General features: G+C 43.2%; 1 protein-coding gene across 3 annotated transcripts in view; it reads left to right on the top strand.

Annotated features, from left to right (window-relative positions):
• The window catches only part of TTC7B (tetratricopeptide repeat domain 7B), a 246,743-nt gene that overhangs the window by 64,202 nt on the left and 161,625 nt on the right, over nucleotides 1–20,916 (top strand). For all 3 annotated transcript variants that reach the window (XM_032878627.1, XM_032878626.1, XM_032878628.1), the window contains exon 5: nucleotides 15,224–15,345. In XM_032878627.1, the coding sequence (XP_032734518.1) occupies nucleotides 15,224–15,345 (122 nt within the window). The remainder of the gene's footprint in view (nucleotides 1–15,223; nucleotides 15,346–20,916) is intronic.

Genomic DNA, 20,916 nt, shown 5'->3' with positions numbered 1-20,916 from the left:
TCCATGCTGAGCACAAAGCCTGATGTGCGGTTCCATCTCACAACTCTGACATCGTGACTTGAGTGGAAATCAAGAGTCAGACACTTAACCCACTGCGCCACCCAGGTGCCCCTGATCATAGGATTTAAAAGAGATTTTTGTGTGCAGTTTTGGGGAGACAGTGTCAGAGGATGTCAGATTTGAAGATGAAATGGAGGACCAGACAGGGAGGACACATAGAAGTTAGGACCAAAGCTAGGACTAGAACTCTTCTGACACCCAGTTCAGGGCCCACTCATGTCATTATCCCAGGCCGCTGCACACAAGTGTACACTGTGTCATTTCCCACACTCTTACCTGCAGAAAGCGCTCCATTTGGCCAACCGAGCTCTTGGTGGCGTGAGGAAGCTGCCTCAGGCTTGGGTACAGTCCTAGGGGGTAGAGATGATTTTCACATTTCCGGCTCCGATTTTCCAGTGTGAGTTTTCCTTTATGGGAAACCACTTCAGGCCTCGCCAGGTCTAGCAAGCTGGGATATTAGTACTGGGAGAGACGAATTGAACCAAGTATCTGTTTTGACTGTAGTAAGTGCTCAAGAGGCCATTTGTTGATTGATGGCAAGTCTAAGAAAAACCACTTTCCTTAAGTGACTGCTGGGCTTGGTGGACGTTCAAGGTCTTTATGAGGCAAGATGGGGGGGTGCTATATAGAAGATATCATCTTGGCCTTTTTTTTTTTTAATTTGAACTTAAAATAACTTTTAAGAATTATGCTAAATTAAAAACAGAAATGTGGGGCACCTGGGTGGCTCAGTTGGTTAAACAACTGCCTTCAGCTCAGGTCATGATCCCAGGGTCCTGGGATCGAGCCCTGCATCAGGCTCCTTGCTCATTGGGGGGCCTGCTTCTCCCTCTCTCTCTACTGATCCCCCTGCCTGTGCACCCCTGCTCTCTCTCTGTCAAATAAATAGATCAAATAAATAAATAAATAAATAAAAACAGAAATGTTAGGGAAATAGAATCTGAAAGAAGTAATGGACTGGGACAAGCCTAGGTAAATAGTGCTTTGTTTTTCTGGGTAGGCAAGCCTTATATCTAGAAAGTCCTGTATACTCTGTTCCTATATGGGTTCTGCTGGGGACAGGCCATTGCTCATTGGTTTCCCTCCATTTCCCAGCCTATTCCATAGTGAAGAAACTTCTGTTGGCCAGGACCTTTGGCATTTTATTTATTAGTATTGGTTCTTAACTTCAGTTACTAGCAAGAAAAAAATCGGGGAAGAATTTTTGAAGACAGATTAGAGTGTCATGGTCAGTATTTTCTCATGATCTGAAGCCACAAAATAATGTTTCTGAGGCAGCCCCATTCTCTGAATAGTGGAGATATTTGATGATAGATTTGTTTGCTACCTGAAGGACAATAACTCTTCAGAAAGGGGGAGACCTTGGTTGACCCTTGAGGCAGCTAACTTAAGCTGTGAGAGGGAGCAGAGCACTGTGGTAGAGTGATGACCAGTGTCAAGATCCTGGATTTGCCACCTTTTAGCTGTGGGACTTCGGGCCAGTTACTCTGTCTCTCTGTGCCACCACACGATCTTCATCTGTAAAGTAGCAATAGCGACTGCTATCAGGCTATGGTGAGGATAGAGTGGCTTAATTAATGTACTTCCTGGTACGTGGTTAGTAACAGTTAAATGTTAGCTTTGTTGTCATGTTTTGTACCTGTGTCACCTGCCAGTGGACTCTTTCCTCATCTTAGAAGATTTCAGATAAGTAGAACATTAGAAACATGCTGGTTTTTTTTTGTTTTTTTTTTTAAGATTTCATTTATTTATTTGACAGAGAGATCACCGGTAGGCAGAGAGGGAGGCAGAGAGAGAGATGGGGAAGCAGGCTCCCCACTGAGCAGAGAGCCTGATGAGGGGCTCGATTCCAGGACTCTGGGATCATGACCTGAGCCAAAGGCAGAGGCTTTAACTCGCTGAGCCACCCAGGCGCCCCAATGTTAATTTTTTTTTTTTAATTTTATTTCTTTATTTGACAGAGAGAGATCACAAGTAGGCAGAGAGGCAGGCGGAGAGAGAGGGGGAAGCAGGCTCCGGCTGAGCAGAGAGCCCGATGTGGGGCTCCATCCCAGGACCCTGAGATCATGACCTGAGCTGAAGGCAGAAGCTTAACCCACTGAGCCACCGAGATGCCCCCCAATGTTAAATAATTTTTAACAGAATATTTACAGAGTAATTTTTCTCGGGAGAACTTGGTTTTCCCTCTCTTGTGCAGAAGCTGATGGGACAGCATCTGACCCCCACCAGAGTCTCCATCTCATATCTGGGCTCTGGGCTTCTGTTTACCCCCCGACTGTCCGACCTTGGTCCAGTCGTGTATTTCTGTGTGCTGCAGCTTCCTGTGCTCATGGGGGGGCTAATATTGCCTGATTTGTCTGGGGCTAGAGAACTCGTGAGCCAGCTGCCATAGGAAATTGCCATGTATTCTTGTCCCCCTCACCCCGTCTGAAGGTGGAGGCAGGGCCAAAGAATATTTGAATACACGAATTTGAATATTTGAGATATTTCAAATATTTGAAAATTTGAATACACAAAAGCAGGGCAATTAACTATTTATTTAGTGTTGTTCTTGTTCTATTAGGGTAATAGAGCCATCTAATTTTCTCTGATAGTTTGTTCTCTGAAGGGGAATAAAAGATACTTCCAAAATTGTGCATAGACAACAACTTAATCAGACAAATTGAGTTAGATTAGAAATGACAGAGGCTGTCCTTGATTTGTTTCTCTTCAGCCGGTGGCGCCCTGCCAATGGTAAATAAAGTTACCTGCCCCACCAGGAGCTTCTCGTGGTGCCGTGATAGGAATAATGATGACTTCACTCTTGAATATCATACTCTGAGCCCTGCTTTTGGCAAATGAAATCATCCCGTCTCTGTCCTTTGCAGGCAGCAGCCAACCAGCTGCTTATTGCTGTCCTGAGCAGACCAGGCTGGAAGTTCACCTTCCGCCAACAGTTCACTTCTTCACACCCTATTTGAGAGAAGAAGTGAATGCTAAATGATGGGCTGCCAATCGACTTTGACGGGCAGTTTTAGGGCTAAAGTTTTGAGGAGAAACAGGCAGTCCCCGAACATTGCCGGGCCCCACCGGAATTCCTCTGTTCTTCGGGGAGTCGTTCCCTGGTGAGCGTGGCCAGGCCCTGGTCTCCTTTCCTCCTCGCTGTTGGGGGGACTTGGAGCCACAGAGTTGAGGTGCCAGACTTGGTGGTGGGTGAGATTCAGGTGTATCTTGAATTCAAATGAGACATTCCAGGAGAAGTGCTTGGTGCTGCTGATGGCAGAGGTGGGGTATGACTCTAGGGTTCCACGTAGCCATGTTTTGGGCTTTCACGTGTGAGACAAAATAAAGGCAAAGCTTCTGCTTTCTGTGCCCTTTCCATTAGCTTCCTCTCCACTTGAGCCAAAGCGGCAGGGACCAGGTTCTTCCTTGAAGAAATGTCAAGCCAGCAACCAGCCCGTAAATGCGCTCTGACTCCAGGCCTGCCATCTGACTGACTGGGATGGGAGGCCACATGCACTTGAAACTGAGTTAGAAAAGTCTGGAAACCAGAAAAGGACAGTAGCTTCTTTTAATTTTCATACATTCTTGGTTAGTCTTTGTCCTCATAATCTTACAGCATTAAAGAGTGTTGTCTGTCTTTTTTCACTCAACATTATATCAACACTTGAAAATGTTTTCATGGAGATACACTATTTCATCAAGTGCATGGCCTCTATGATATAATTACCTTATTGTTGGGTCCGACCTGTTGTAAATAATGCTGATGTTGCCTTCGGTAACTCTCCCCTTGCTGTTATTGTTTCCCAAGGGCAGATTCCCACAAGTGGAAGTATTTTTGACATTCTCTTTAACTACATATTGTGTCCCGTTTGCTTGCTACGAGTCATGCCAACATCTCCCTTTGGCGCGGTGCAGGGGGATAGTGATCGCTTTGCACTCTTGACGGGGTTGCTATTATGTAAATGTTATTTTGCTGGTTTGCTAGGTGACAGTGGTGCCTTGCTTGCAATTTTGGTTTGCATTTCTTTGACTGTCAGTCAGGGTGAATTTTTTTCCCATCTGTTTGCTTATGATTTATATTTCATTTCTTTTTGAATTACAGCATTATTGAGATAGCATTCACATACCATACAAATCACCTATTTAAAGTACACAATTCAATACTTTTTAATATATTTAGAGTCATACAACCATCACCAATCTTTAATTCCAGAACAGTTTTGTTGCCCTGAAAAGAAACCCTGTCCCACTAGCACTCATTCTCCATTTACCTCTGATCTCCCCCAGTCTGAACAGATTTGTGTATTCTCGACATTTCATACAAATGAAGTCATGGGGTCTTTTATGACTGGCTCCTTCGGCATGTCCCAATGCTGCATTTCTTTCTACTGACAAATAATATGCGATTTTATGGATATGCTACATTGGGTATAATTATCCATTCATCATTTATCATTTATCATTTGGGTTGCTTCCTCCTTTGGGCTCTTTTAATAAGGCTTCAACAAACATTCATATACAAGATTCTGCATGGACAATGCTTTCATTTTTCTTGGGTATATACCTAGGAGTGGAATTGCTGGGTCATATGGTAACTTTATGTTATATTCCATTCTTGTCTGTGTATACTTTCTGTCCAGTTTTTGGATGAAGTCATTGACAATTTGAATAAAGTCTACATCATAAATATGTTAACTCTTTAATCATATTTGCTCTGAGTATTTTCTCAGTCATTAAATTTACATTTTTAAGTTGCTCATATATTTTAAATCTGTATATAGTTTAACCTGATTTTTTTTTTTACATTTATTTCATTGTTTTAAAGCTGAAATATTGGGATAGACTCCCTCCAAGATTTAAAAAGTTTTCAATACTTTTCCATATTTTCAAAACAACTTTTAACTTCCAAATCTTCTTGGGATTTATTTTGTTGTGTGACACTAGATATGACTCTAAATGAATGTTTTTCTCAAATTTCACTACCACTTTAAGATGATCTTATCTCTGTTTTTTTTACATTTGCTATCATATATTTTAAGTAATTTAATAAAATTTTAGATATAGTAGTAATTCCTGGCTTTCCTATTTTGTTCTGCTGATCTTATATTGTACCAGTATGACACCATTCAATAAGTACTTCTTATGACTGGTTTCAACATCTGAAAGGATTGTAACTACATATCACTTGTATTTTTCAGAATATCCCTGGTTCTTTTCTGATGATACTGCAAGGTGAATTTTAGAATAATTTCCTTGAGTTCTAAAAAAATCCTGTTGGGATTGGTTGGATTTTATGAACCCTATACATAATTTGGAGAATTATATTTAGTCTTCACTCATCTATGACCATAATATCTCTTTCCATTTTGCAAGACCTTTTGTTTCACAGATTTTAGTAGGTTTATTTTATTCCCGGATTTTTCTATTTGTATTATTTTATGAATAGGATCATAATTTTTTAAATTATATTTTCACATATAGCAATGCTTTTGATTTTTTAATTCACTTACACAAACATTTGTTGAGTCCCTTTTTTTTTTTAAGAGAGAGAGCAAGAGCATGAGCAGGGGTGAGGGTGAGAGAGAGGGAGAGGCAGACTCCCTGCTGAGCAAGGAGCCCAATGCAGGACTGGATCCCAACCCTGGGATCATGACCTGAGCTGAAGACAGACACTTAACCGCCTGAACCACCCAGGCGCCCCTACTGAGTGCTGTCTATGTTCTGTACTGTGCTTGATATCAGGGGCACTGGAATGAAAAAGCCACAGAGCCTGTCCTTAGGAAACATATGATCTAACAAAACCCAGGCCTGTAAGCAGTGTGGGCCATGCTTTGGTGATGAACACGCAGAGGACTCTGCAAGCCCAGAGAAGTGTCTTGGTGGACCAGCCTGGTAGTTCAGGGATGGTTCCTGAAAGAGAGGACACCTGAGCTGAATTTTGAAGGCTCACAAGAGTAAAGACACAGGAATATTAGCCACAGTGCTGAATTCTACAAAAATAGAGTTGATTCTTTTCATTTTTCTAAGAGTATGACTATGTGGCAGAGGAATGATTTTTGTTATTATTCCTTCCTATCTCATATTTTCCATTTTATCTCCCTATCTCCAGATTCTTTTTTTTTTAAAGATTTTATTTATTTATTTGACAGAGATCACAATTAGTCAGAGAAGCAGGTAGAGAGAGAGGAGGTAGCAGGCTCCCCGCTGAGCAGAGAGCCCGATGCAGGGCTCAATCCCAGGACCCCCAAGACCATGACCTGAGCCAAAGACAGAGGCTTTAACCCATGGAGCCACCCAGGCGCCCCCCATCTCCAGATTCTTCTTTCCAATCTCCAGATTTTCTAAAACCATGTTAAAAAATAAAAGTTTTTTTTTGTTTCTACTTAAAGGTAACTCTTTAATATATCCTCATTAAGGATTATTATTATTATTATTTTTGAAGATTTTATTTATTTATTTGCCAGAGAGAGAGAGAGAGAGTGAGCACAAACAGGGGGAGCAGCAGGCAGAGGGAGAAGCAGGCTCCCCAATGGGCAAGAAGCCTGATGCAGGACTCGATCCCAGCACCCTGGGATCATGACCCGAGCCAACACTTAACCAACTGAGCCATGCAGACACCCCTCCATTAAGGATTATAATGTTTATATCCTCATTAAGTTTTCCACTTACAATTTGTAACAATCTTAGTAGGTATAATTATCCCCATTACACAGATGAGGACAGTGAAGGTCTGAGATTGAAGGAATTGTCCTAAGTCCACAAGTGGTGAGGGGTATCAGAACCTGACCTTGAACCTGGGTCTTGGACCTAAAGTCTTTGCCCCTCTTGCTGTCATGCTTCCTTAGTCACTGCATACATGCTTTTCCCAAAGCATGCCGTGCGTGTTAAGGATGCTTGTTGGCAGTCCTGTTGCAGGGAAGTGTTTATCCTCAGAACAAGTGGTGGCTTTGACACTGCCAAACAGTGCTCCTGCCCAGGCCCATGCGTTAGAGGCTCTTTGTGAGGAAGGGATGAAATCCAAGATGTTGAGACTTAAGGCTAAACCCTGAGATAAGCTATTCTCTCCGCCTCCCCACTTGTATCTTCCCCATTCTTCCCATTTATAACCTAAAGCCTCATCCTGGCAGCTCTGACCTCTTGTCTTTTGGGCTTTGTTCTGCCAGCAAAGGCAGACTGATGGGACAAAGGAGAAGGAGCTGGACTGCAGAGTCAGGTGGACATGAGTTTTAGCACTGACTCTAACACTTGCTACCGTGCAGTTTGGGGACTCACCCAGTGGAGCAAAGCTTCACTTCCTCCTTCAGTGTAGTGTGGATCTCAGTGGCTTTTTGTGGGGGAATAAATGAGAGAGCCTATGTGCCTACATAGTGCCTAGTGCAGAGTAGGTTACTTTCTTTTTTTTTTTTTTTTAAAGATTTTTATTTATTTATTTGACAGAGATCACAAGTAGGCAGAGAGGCAGGCAGAGGGAGAGCAGGAAGCAGGCTCCCTGCCGAGCAGAGAGCCCGATGTGGGGCTCGATCCCAGGACCCTGAGATCATGACCTGAGCCGAAGGCAGAGGCTTAACTCACTGAGCCACCCAGGCACCCCCGAGTAGGTTACTTTCTTACTGCTTTTTTTCCTGCATTTCTGGTCGGTCTTGCAAATTCATTCATTCATTCATTCATTCATCATGTATTTCACTCATTTATTATGTATATTGAATGCTTACCCTGCACCAAACATTGCAGTAGACATTGAACGTTATTAGTAAGTGAAATAGATGTGGCCCTGACTTTGTGGATGTTTCAGCACCACAGAGGGAGACAGTCAGTAATCAAGTAAAAAAAAAAAATACACTGATAAATGCAGTGAAGGAATAGGATGGGCTGCTGGGAGAGGAAATAATAGAGGTAGGCCTATGTGATGTTAGGTGGCCAGAGAAGTTCCTTCCAACAGGGTGACAATCAAGGTGACACCTCAAGTATGAGAAAGATCACAAGGGCAGCATGACCCAGTTTGTGTTATAGAAAGTTATTCAGACTGCTTGTGGAAAGTGGGAAGGAAGAAAAGGAGCACGAGATGACATGGAGAGTCCATTTAGGAGACTATTGTGGAAATCTCACAAGAAGTGATTGTAGCTTCCATGAAGGTAATTGTTGTAGAAATGGATAGATACAGACATATTTGAGAAATAATTAGGAGGGACATGGTAATAGATTAGAGAGTGTCAGGGTTTCAAACTTTACCTCCCTACCTCCCACCCAGGGTCTGATTTGGGCATCTGGGTGGTTGATGTTACTTATTAAGATGGGATAACTAGAAAATTATGTTTTGGGGTGACACTGGGCTTCTAGGAGCTTTACCCATGCTTAGAGTTTTCCTGGGAGTGGAATTTAAGTGGTTCTTATCCCCAGAAGACATTCTAGGAGCTAGGAGGGAGAGGCCCAGAAAGGGCCCCTTGAGGATGAGCCCTATCCCTGAGGTCTAGGTATACAGGCCCTTCCTAAGACTGAGGCTGGACCAGGAAAACCCAAGAATTTCTCCCTCCCACCACCAGCAATGTAACAAACACAGCACAAAGTAACAAGTAACTGTAGAATACTTCTGGGAAAGGGGCATGAATTTGGAGAGAAATCACCTCTAGCCCAAGCATACAGGAATTGCTGAAAATAGGATGGAACAGAAACACTTAGAAAACCCCTCCGGAATCCCTGGTCCCACAGTAAGCACAAGTCAGTAGCCCACTGCTTGAGGACTTTGAAGTCTGCAGTATATGGAGGTAATTATAGAAACAGCAAAGCCCAGCCCAACTTCAACTACTGACTGGATTGACTCAGTCCCCCACATTTGTTGCCTTATAGATGAAAAGAGGTGCCCATTTTCAGGTATAAATATTATTTACCTCGTCCTTATTCTCTACACACAATCTTCAACATTGTATTTAAAAGTATGAGATATACACAAGTGCACACACAAACTATTGTGAGGAGCAATAAGCAAAATGAAACCCAGAAGTGACCCAGGTATTGGAGCTATCAGATAGGAGCTTAAAAATATCAATGAATAGTATGTTAGAGATGGGGCGCCTGGGTGGCTCAGTGGGTTAAAGCCTCTGTCTTCAGCTCAGGTCATGATCCCAGGGTCCTGGGATTGAGCCCCACATCGGTCTATCTGCTTAGCAGGGAGCCTGCTTCCTCCTCTCTCTCTCTGCCTACCTCTCTGCCTACTTGTGATCTCTGTCTGTCAAATAAATAAAATATTTTTTAAAAATATACATTAGAGGATATTGTGGAAAAAGTATACAACATACATAAAGAGATGCGAATTTCAGCAGAGAGATGGAAACTATAAAAATGTAAAACTGAAATGCTAGAAATGATAAAACATGATATAAGAGATGAAGAAACTTTTTTTGTTAAGATTTCATATTTGGGGCACCTGGGTGGCACAGTCAGTTAAGTATCTCACTCCTGATTTTGGCTCAGGTCAGGATCTTGTTGGTTCTGGGACTGTTCCCCATGTTGGGCTGCAAGCTCAGCAGGAGGTCTGTTTGAAGATTCTCTTCTCCCCTTCCCCCACTCTCATGCGTGTGTGTGCACGTGCTCTCTCTCTCTCTTTCAAATAAATAAATAAATCTTTTAAATAAAAGGTTTTATTTTTAAGTAATCTCTACCTCCCCAACATGGGACTCAGACTTACAGCCCCAAGATCAAGAGTCACATGCTCTCCAGGAGTCCCAAGATAAATAAATTTTTTGATGGCTTATTAGAATGCTGGACACAGCTAAGGAAAAAATCTTTCAGTTGAAGGTAGGTTAGTAGAGATGATTCAAATAGAAACACAAAAAGAAAAGAAAAAAAGAGTCGGGAAAACCAAAACAGAGCATCCAAGAAATACAGAAAAAATATGTATTTGGTGTCCATAAAGGAGAGGAGATTGAAGCTGAAACAGAAGAACTATTTGAAGAGAAAATGGCTGAGAGTTTTTCAAAATTACTGAAACACAACAAACCACATATCCAAGAATCTCAGAGGACCCCAAGCAGGATAAACAGAAACCTACACTTAGATGTATTGTAGTTAACTATTTGAAAATCAAAGACAGAATCTTGCAGCCAGAGAAAATGAAACTTTAAATACAGAAGAATAAAAGCTAGTAGTTACAGCAGATTTGTCATTAGAAACTATGCAAGTTAGAAGATATCAGAGAGATGGTTTTAAAGTGCTGGATGAAAAATTTCAAAACACCTTTGATGAAAGAAGACAAAGACTTTGTTTTTTAATAGGACAAACAAAAGTTGAAAGAATGCATTAGCAACAGACCTGCATAACAAGAAATGTTAAAGAAATTTCAAGCAGAAGAAAATAAAGATACATACAATGAAATAAAGATCATCATCAATGGTGACAACAAGCATACATATAAAAGACTTTTTCTTATTTTTAATTTTTAAAAAATATAATTGACCACCTAAACCAATAATAGTAACATATTGTGAGATATACAATAGGAGTAAGATGTGTGACAACCAAAGCACAGAAGATGGGGGAAGAAATGTAAGTATATTGTTATAAAGCATTTATACTATATATGAATTGGTGTGATATTATTTGAACATAGACCGTGATAAACTAAAGAGCTATATTACATACCTTTGGGCAGCCAAGAGATGGAGGATGGGGACATGGGTGAACGGACAGGTAGACAAACATAATTAACCAGTCATTAGTGGAAATGAAATGGAATCATCAAAAAAGAAGAAAGAGAGAGGGGCACCTGGGTAGCTCGTGGGTTAAAGCCTCTGCCTTCAGCTCAGGTCATGATATCAGGGTCCTGGGATTGAGCCCCACATTGGGCTCTCTGCTCAGCGGGGAGCCTGCTTCCCCCCCTCTCTCTGCCTGCCTCTCTGCCTACTTGTGATCTCTGTCAAATAAATAAATTTTAAAAAAATGTTTTTTAAAGCAGAATGAGAGAGAAAAAAGAAACAACAGATGGGACAATAAAAAAAACAACAAGCAAGATGGTTCCAATCATGTAATGGTTACATTAAATGTAAATGGTCTGAACAATTAAAAGGAAGAGATTTTCAGATTAGATGAACATGCAAGCCCTAATATATGCTACCTATAAGAAAACCATTTAAAATTAATATATAAGTTGACAAAAAGTAAAATTATATACCATGTAAACAATAATCAAAACAAAGCTAGGGTGATTATTACATCAGAGAGTAGAATTTAGAACAAGGAATATTTTCAAGCGATAAAGGGAGAAGTTACACTAGAAAGGAGTCAATTAATCAACAAGGCACTGTAATTCTAAAAGTGTATGTAACTAATAATAGAGCTTCTAAATGTCTAAAACAAAATGTATAGAAGAATTTATAACATTAAATGTGTATTAGGAAAAAAAATTCAAATCCATGGTCTAAATTTCCAATTTAAGAAACTAGAAAAAGGACAAATTAAAGCCAAAGCAAGCAAAAGGAAGGGAATAATAAAGATCAGAACAAAAATCAATGAAATAGAAGAGAGATAAACAGAGAAAATCAGTGAAACTAAAAATGGATTCTTTGAAAAGATCCATAAAATTTGTAAACTATTAACAAGATTGAACAAGAATAAAAGAAAAGACACAAATTACCAACACCCAAGATGAGGAGATGGTACCAGAGATTCATAAACATTAAAAGGCTGTGAAGGAGGGCACCTGGGTGGCTCAGTGGGTTAAAGCCTCTGCCTTTGGCTCAGGTCATGATCTCAGGATCCTGGGATCAAGCCCCACATCGGGCTCTCTGCTCAGCAGGGAGCCTGCTTCCTCCTCTTTCTCTCTCTGCCTGCCTCTTTGCCTACTTGTGATCTCTATGTGTTAGTAAATAAATAAAATCTTAAAAAAAAAAAAAAAAAGACTGTGAGGGGAGGGGTGTCTGGTTGGCTCAGTCAGTGGAGCATGTGACTCTTGATTTTGGGGTTGTGAGTTTGAGCCCCATGTTGGGTGTAGAGATTACTTAAAAAATAAAATCTTTTTTTTTTTTTTTTTTTAAGATTTTATTTATTTGAGAGAGAGAGTGAGCATAGAAGTAGAAGCCGAAAGCTGGACATGGAACTTGATCTCAGGACCCTGAGATCATGACCTGAGCCAAAGGCAGACACTTAACTGACTGAGCCACTCAGGTGCCCTAAAAAATAAAATCTTTAAAAAAAAAAAAGGTGGGGGACGCCTGGGTGGTTCAGTTGGTTAAGCGGCTGCCTTCGGCTCAGGTCATAATCCCAGCGTCCTGGGATCGAGTCCCTCATCGGGCTCCTTGCTCAGCGGGAGCCTGCTTCTCCGTCTGCCTCTGCCTGCCACTCTGCCTGCCTGTGCTCACTCTGACAAATAAATAAATAAAATCTTTAAAAAAAAAAAAAAGGTGGTAAGGGAAAATAGTGACCAACTTTATGCCAATAAATATGATCACTTAAAAAAAAAATTCCCTGAAAGACACAAACTACTGAAGTTCACTGAGGAAGGAATAGATAACCCAAATATTCTTGTGTCTATTAAAGAAATTTAATTTGTAGTTAAAAGCCTTTCCATAAAGAAAACTACAGGTCAAGTTGACTTTATTGGTGAATTCTACCAAACATTAAAGGAAGAAATGACAGCAATACTATAAAAACTTCCGGAATACAGAAGAGGAGGAAAACATTCCTTAACTCATTTTATGAGACTGATATCTCTTATGAATATAGATGCAATATCCTTAACAAAATATCAGCAAACCAAATCCAACAACATATAGAAAAGATTATACACCATGACTAAGCAAGATTCATTTCAGGAATGCAAGCTGACTTAACATGTGAAAATCAATTAATGTAATGTGTCAGTAGAATAAAAGACAAGACCCATATTATAATGATAATTTCAGTAGAGGTAGAGAAAGCATTTGACAAAATCCAGTACCATTTCTCGTGATAGGAATAGAAGTTCACATCTTCAACCTGATAGAAGGTACCTATGAAAAACCTACATCTAACAACATTTATAATAGTGAAAGACTGGATATTTTCCCCCTAAGATCAGGAGCAAGACAAGAATGTCTGCTCTCTCTACTTCTATCCAGTATTGTAGTAGAGGTTCTAACTAATGTAATTAAGCAAGATAAAGAAATAAAAGACATGTAGGTTGAAAAGGGAGAAGTAAGACTATCTCTGTCTGCAGATGGCATGGTCTTGTATATAGATGATCCTAAGGAATTCACACTTACAGACCCTATTTTAACTAGTAAATGATTTCAGCAAGATTATAGAATATAAGGTCAGTATAAAAACTACACTTTTATTTCTCTACACTAACAACCTGAAAATGGAATTAAGAAAACAATTTCGTTTATAATAGCATCAAAAGATGAAAATACATGGGAATAAGAAAAAGAAGTGCAAACCTTATACCCTGAAAAATACAAATCACTATTGAAAGAAATTAAAGAAAACCTAAATAGTGGTAAGACCTCTCACTTTTATGGAGTAAAAGACTTAATTTGTTAAAATATATCTGTATCTACATTTATACTCTCTCCATGCACCCACACACATATATACAATATAATAAATACAAGATTTATTTTTAACTAAGACAAGTGCCCATACCTTTAATGACTCTATGTAAAAAATCCACATTTTTCTGAAGTTGAGTGATTACTTTGGTCACATTTTAGTTTCTCCTGTTAAATTTAATTAAAATTAAATGTAATGGTTTCCATTTAAAACTGACATACGAAACACAATCTCAGTTTTTAGAAAATGACTTTTACCTTTCTTTCCCTGATACGTATATATAGAGATACCTGAATTATTGTTCAATAAATGTTACCTGGTTATTTCTGTGCGGTGGAATTTTGAGGTGATTTTTAATTTTCTTTCTGTGCTGTACCGAACTGGCTTTGCTTTACAGTAATCACAGCATTTTTAAAAATTAAAAACTATTCTTGAAAGCAAATGAAGGCTGGCTTCAGAGATTTCTATGGGTGAGATCATCCTGAGAGAGACTTACAGGGGACCGCGCTCTTTGAATGTGCAGCCCTTGGAGAATGTGTTGGGGAGGACCTTCAGTAAAGCCCAAAATGATAGTTCACAGGGGTAGGAGGAACACCTACTGCTTAGCACTCGCAGAGCCAAGTGCTAAATCAGGAAGGAGCCAGGCAGTTTTGATAAGATGCTGGGATGTAGTTCAAATGCAAGGGTTGCCCACCTGGATTTCATCCCACAACATCTGTTCATTGTGCACTTTCTTTGCTGTTTCCCGAAGCTTAAAAGTTAGAGAACCAGCAATTGCTTCAACTCCACATGGAGAATAATTCTGAGACCTCTAGAGTGTCTGAGCTTTGGCTTACAGCTGGGTCTTTGAAGGGCTGCTGACTTTCAGCAGATGGGGACATGTTTGGAGAACACGTGTAGGGTTTTTAAATGGGCCGCAAGGAGCTTCTGTTTGATAAATGCTTTATTTCACTTGCCAGTATAAAGTGGGTAACCTCTAATAGTAGACATGTGTTTACACTTCTCTGTAACCCACTCGACTTGAAAGTCTCCTGATTCGTTGGCAGTCTTTCCTGTGGGGCTAAACATTTAGACCTTTACAAGCTCATCATCTGTTGACAAAAGATCAAGTTTTGGGAGAGAGAGAGAGCTTAGTTTGTTTTTCTCCGCAGTCCCCTTGAGAGTCCACAGGCCTTGGCTTTGAAGCGTAGAGAGCGCGCCCTCCCTGGGGAATTTTGGGGCCAGTGCCAGTCACGGTGCTTCTCAGCTTAGCTTTCCTTGGGTTCATCAAGCTTACTTAGGGTTGGAGCCTTGGCCCACCTGTCTGTGACCTCGCCCATCGGTGGACGGTGACTCTTCCTGCCTGTTGCCGGGACCTGTTTCTTACTCACTCTGCCTCTCTGGCCACATCCTGGCACCTAGCAGAGCCCCTCCGCCTCAGTGCTTCCACTGGCACTGTGCACCCCTCAGCACCCTTCAGTCCTGAGCCCTCCGTGCCAGGAGAGCCGGGCACACCCTGGCTTTCCTAGTCTTCGCGCCTACCTCTGCACCAGTCCCCATGCACCAATGCTGGTGCGAGGAAGCTGATCCGTCAGGTCGTGCAGCGCGTTTAGAGATGTGGTTTGAAAAGAGTAGGCTTGGATGTGGATCTGATTAGTTTTCCGATTTTCTCCCCTTCCAGGTAATACTTACCAATATTCAAAACAGAAGCCCTAAGCCTGGCCCTGCTCCCCACGATCAAGAACTAGGTTTTTTCCTAGAAACAGGACTTCAGAGAGCCCATGTCCTCTATTTCAAAAATGGGTAAGCCTTCTTCGTTTTCTAACTCAGGTTCCTAAAGGAGAAAAGTAGAAAGCCTCACCATGCTATTTCCGGTTTAGCTATTGTATCAGAGCAATTTTAAATATGAACTATGATTGGAAGAGTTTTTTAAAATCGTGAATGTAGGCTCTTTTGTCTCTTCTCCCCCAGCTCTCTCCCTTTGCCATGAGGTGTAAAGGTGGGAGAAAGGAGGAAGGAGGGCCCCTTCGTGAGTAGGAGTCATAGGTTGGAAGCACCAGCTGGGTGGGTGGGCCTCTGGGGAGTCAGCTTTATGCCACACCCCCTCTCGTGGGCAGTGGAGGCCAAGGCCAACCCCTTTGGTTGGGGGAGGAGTCAGTGACCTGGAAATCCCCACACCTAGGGTCATCTCCGGTTGGCATCTCAGTTCAGAGATTGGGTCTGCCAAATCTCTATTAGTTTTTAGGAAAATGAGTGTGGCTCTGCTGTCACTCGGGCACACTTTTACCTTGAGCTGCTTTTGAGAAGGGTTTAGGAAAGTTTATCAACGCGAACGTGAGGGATAGCTCTCTGATACATTTGACGTTTGTTTTCCTTTCTGTGTTGCTTTTATGAGAAATGCGATGATTGTCTTCCAAATCTCTTCAGCTGTCCCTTGTTTTGACCTTGTGCTGCAGGATAGATGTGCATGAAGACCCACAGTAGGTATCCGGCTTCTCTGTAGCTCCTCTTAGGCCTGTTCCCCTTCCTCTAGAAATAGTCCAGTAGTGCTTGGAACCACAGAGGGGACATGAGTCCCAAGCCTTTGGATAAATGAACAGTGGAGTTGCTCCCTCTTCATTTTCAAGAGCATCAAACCTTGGGGCGTAGCTCATGGAAGTGGCGTTTCTTCTGCCCAGTGGCTCAGAGACATGTGCAATCATTTCTCATTTGTTGCCAGTAAATGCTTTCCAAATCCCGTTAAATTGTTGGTTGGCTCCAAAGGCCATTGGTTCAGATCAACACGGCGTGTGAAGGGTCTCAGTAACACCCCAAGGTTTGGATTGGCCTGAGGCCTTGGTGGCCAAGAAGATGCTCTCGAGTTTGATCTCATCTGCCATGGATTGGGATCGTGTGAGCAATAGTGCATGTCCTCTAAGATGAATTTTTAGTTCTATTTCCTATGGTGTTGTAAATAGAGGGGAAGGGAGTGAATGTGGAATTTTTTTTTTTTTTGAGTGATTTGTTTCTTCTCTCTATTGACAATAAATGGTTGTTGTCACAGAGGAACCCCAACCCTGCTCTCTCTTCCTCTAACCTGTGAGTGTTTTGTGCTCAACTCCCATAGGCAAGTCCAGAGGCAGGAATGCATTCGCTTGGGGCTCTCAGGGGTGCCACTACTTCTATTGAAAATGCTTTGGATTTTAGGATTGGTAAAGGTGGGCTGGATAATTTATTTTCATCTGAAGCCTACTCATTGAAGAGGAAGAAGCTAGTCCTCTTGGGCTCTGACCTCCTGCCCTGAAATGTTGGCTGCCCACTGGAATCCAGCTAAAAAATAATAATGATGACAGGTTTGCCCTAGAAGACTGATTACATGCCAGGAATTGCTTAGTGGCTCATTTCTTTTTTTATTTTACCCAAGTTCAAGGAGATTCCTGTTGACGTAGCCAAAGTGAAGGGACTGCTTAACTTTGAAGACTTTTCTCCTTTCTTGTCCTCTCACTCTTTTTATGGCTTCAAAGACCAGTGACAGGATTGGCCAACTTCTCTAGAGGGTTCTTGCTAGCTACCACGTCCTTTGCAGCTGGAATGAGAGATTACTTTGAGGTAGATGGAGGCGAAGGCCAGTTTGGGGACCACAGACTATGGATGAAATGAGAGAAAGCAGCAGGAGCTTTTGGGCATGTCCAGTGCTTCCAGGCTGCCTGACTTAGAGCAGTGGATTTCTCAGGGCCCAAGAGCCACGCCTGGGTCATTGTCAATGGACTTTCACAGCTGGGATCTCTGTGGAGTAGGTGGGGACATCTGGAGGTAGCTACTGTCCATAAGCACCAGTGGCTTCCCACATCCGGTCTTCTGATGTGTTTGCTCCTTTTTGTCTTCCTGCACTTTATTTTTTAAATTATTTTTATTTTTATTTATTTTTTTTGGAGAGAGAGCACATGCATAGCAGGAAGGGGGAGAGGGTGAGGGAGAGAGAGAATCTTAAGTGGACTCCATGTCCAACACGGAGCCCGACATGGGGCTCGATCTTACAACCCTGAAATCATGACCTGAGCCAAAACCAAGAGTTGGACACTTAACAGACGGAGCCACCCAGGTGCCCCTCTGCACTTTAGAAATCTGTATCTGGAAGGGTATCATGGACAGGGTTTGATTTGCAAGGATTAAGGAAATGGGCTATAGAAGAGCTTTGCGAGGGCGCCTGGGTGGCTCAGTTGTTAAAGCCTCTGCCTTCGGCTCAGGTCATGATCCCAGGGTCCTGGGATCGAGCCCCACATCGGGCTCTCTGCTCAGTGCAGAGCCTGCTTCTCTCTCTCTCTCTCTCTCTGCCTTCTTCTCTGCCTACTTGTGTTCTCTGTCTGTCAAATAAATAAATAAAATCTTTAAAAAAAAAAAAAAAGAACTTTGCGATAAGAGATGGGAATTGATAAAGCCCATCTTTGTCTTAAGAAATGTACTTCGATATCTTCAGCTTCGCAGTTGTCATCCCTGAGGACTTACTGAGTTTTAGTAATTAATCTTATTCTTTTATAATCCTCCCATCTTTCCCAAGAGTACGTGCCAAACCAGTGAACTCAGGTCTCTTTCAGAAGCACCCGAGTCCCAGACCAAGGCTCTTCCTTCACCATCCTTGATCTCCACGGCGTCGGCTCTCTCCCGGGCACTGGTGCCCTGCGAGGCTGGCGCCATGACTAGTGTTGTCCCCATGTGCCCACGGTGACCTGGCTGCTAGGATCTGCCATCCGTCCTCCCAGCACTGCTCCACTCAGGGGAAAGGCTGTGTGTGCAGAGGCCGGGTCCGACCCTCTGACAGTGAGTGGTCTCTCGTCACCCTGCCTCACCGAGGCACTGGACCCAAGGATGAAACCTTGCCAGGGGTGGTTCCCAGCCTGTGCTGTTGATTGGGGTTTTCTCCTCCCACTTTTCCTTGCATCTTATCTAGCGCACGTCTCAGATCCTGTTTTCTTCCCCTTTTCCTCTCCCCCCACGCCCCCTGTAGCCTCTTTCCTCCCAGAGGCACAGAATACCTGGTGCCATCCAAGCCCCACCGAGCCACTTCATGTCTAGTTCTCCTGTCCCTCTGGGTAGCAGGAATAAGCCTGGGAGGGATGAAAAAAACCCTCTTGCTCAGCTCTGCTGAGGGGGAAATGAGAGTGCATTAGCCTCAGAGGGTTGGGACACAAGCTCCAAGGGTTTCTGGAGTGGCCTTGCCCAGGCAGGCACTCAGAGGAAGAGCAGCAATTTGGAACCAGTCCTTCTCCTCACTGCGTCTCAGTTTCTTTATCTGTAAAATGGGTCTAACACCCCCCCCCCCCAATCACAGAGCTGAGGTGAGACACAAGTAAGACAACATGTGTGGAAGCACTTTGCAAGTCATCAGGCAGGCAGTGGGCGCCCAGCTGTCATTTCCAGGGATGCGGATGCCCAGCCGACTTTCCAGCAGGACGGGACTGGGTGAAGGTTGGCCTCCAGGGGAAGTGGGAGTTTGCAAAGCACCCATCACTCACTTGATTGCTGAGCCTCCATGACACATTTTTCAGGGAAGGGCATTTATTTTCGACTGCTGGTTTAGGTGAGCTCGGCTCAAGATGTGTCCTGGTTGAGTGGCCTAGTGCTAATGACTGAAGACCTTGTCGGTGTGCCAGGGAAAGGAGGGGTGGGGTGACTGGTCTCATGTGGTAGCGAGGGGTGTCCGCTGGGCAGCACAACTAGTACCCAGAGATGGCTTCAGCCTGGGGGTTCCCTCAGCCTTGTTGTTTGGAGTTTTTTTTTAAGATTTTTAAAATTTTATTTTTAAATAATCTCTACACCCAATGTGGGGCTTGAACTCACAACCCTGAGATCAAGAATCACATACTCCCACTATGTGAGCCAGGCACCCTCCTCCCCTCGGCCTTCGAAGGGGAAGAGAAATGATACTCCTCACTGGAGTCCTTATGGCCAGAATTTCCAGGAAGTTTGGGTTTGGGGTGCCAGTTATGGTCTGCGTGCTGGTTTAGGAATATTTGCTCAACTCTTATCAACAAAGGGTGGCAAAGGACATTTCAAGTATCTTTGCTTCTGGTCAGCCCTGTCAGATGCACTGGCTGGACAAAATGCATGGCAGCCGGTGTTTTCCTTGGCTCTGAATTGGTTTTAATTCAGGGAGGGTGCGGATACATTAAAACAAAAAGGCCAATGCCCTGCACCTCCTGGGAGACATGCCCGTGGGTCATACTCTTTGCTGGGGTACATCACGGAGTTCTGCCCAGGAGACCCCGACCTGGAGAAGGTGGGAAGTCGGGGTACCATGAGACTCTGGTGGCCCTATGATACTTGGTGCCAGGCCGGGGAATAAAGTCATGTAGAGGGGAGTTTGGGGAGTTTTGTTATACTCAGTCCAACAGACCACTGATCACCACTGTGCACTGGCTTTAAAAATCCCCAGACTTCCTCGGTAATTTTGTTGACCTTCGTGACTCTTCAGCTCTGCTTGCTGTGGCCTAGAACTAGCAGGCCGAGAAAGGGGCCATGGGGCCTGCAGTGTCCCAGCGGCTGCTGAGGAGGGCACTTCCTATGTTTCTGTCCCAGAGACAATAGCCGCAGCAGCCAACCCACATGGTCATGGGGCGGGGGCCGGCCAGGAAGCGAGGGGGGCCCCCGTGCTGGCTCCCCAGGCTCCAGAGCAGCTTGGACTTGGCCTGTGCATTCTAGCATTCTGGCTGTCTTCCCTCCCGCAGTGGTAAGAAGTGTTCACTTTTTAAACTGCACGTGACTTTTTATAGCGTAAGTCAAATGCAATGAATAGAGAATTCAGACACGTTTCTGGGAAGCATTTAATATGCATCAACTTTCTGTCCGTGAACAGTCTTTGAGAGAAATTCAGATATTAGAAGGAAATGGGCCTGCATTTTAGGAGACAGTCGGAGAGAAGGAAGGGTTTAGATGTAAATGTAGGTAATGCAGTTCTGTTGTATAAAGGAGTAAACCATGGGAGAACACCTGATCACTTTAACTGACCGAAGTGAGCTCGAGTTTCTAGGCCCATTTATTCCTTCATTCAGGAAGGTCATTTGTTCATCACGTAAGGAGGATGACTTGCCTGCGTGTTAGGTACTGGACCCTATCCTAGGCAGCAGCAAGGAGGAGGAGCAAAGTCCCTGCCTTGCTACAACGCACAGCCCCATGGGGAATTAAGGGTGCAAACGAGCAGTTTCAGGATAGTTTGTGTGTGCTGACCGGGCGAGTTCAGCCTGCCACAAAAGCAAATAAGGAAGCTGCCGTATGGGCACAGCTGCATGATCTGGAAAGGGCAGCAAAGCTGGAGTAAAGCTTCGGTGAAGGGTGCTCATCCTGTCCATGCGAATTGATTGGGGAAGCCAGTGCCCCCTCCCAGACAGTGGGTAGATG

This window comes from Lontra canadensis, unplaced genomic scaffold (genome assembly GCF_010015895.1).
Source record: "Lontra canadensis isolate GAN:19392208 unplaced genomic scaffold, GSC_riverotter_1.0 scaffold64, whole genome shotgun sequence".
Classification (NCBI taxonomy): Eukaryota; Metazoa; Chordata; class Mammalia; order Carnivora; family Mustelidae; genus Lontra; species Lontra canadensis.
The sequence above is the reverse complement of the archived record's forward strand: the minus strand, read 5'-3'. Positions and strand labels throughout refer to the sequence as shown.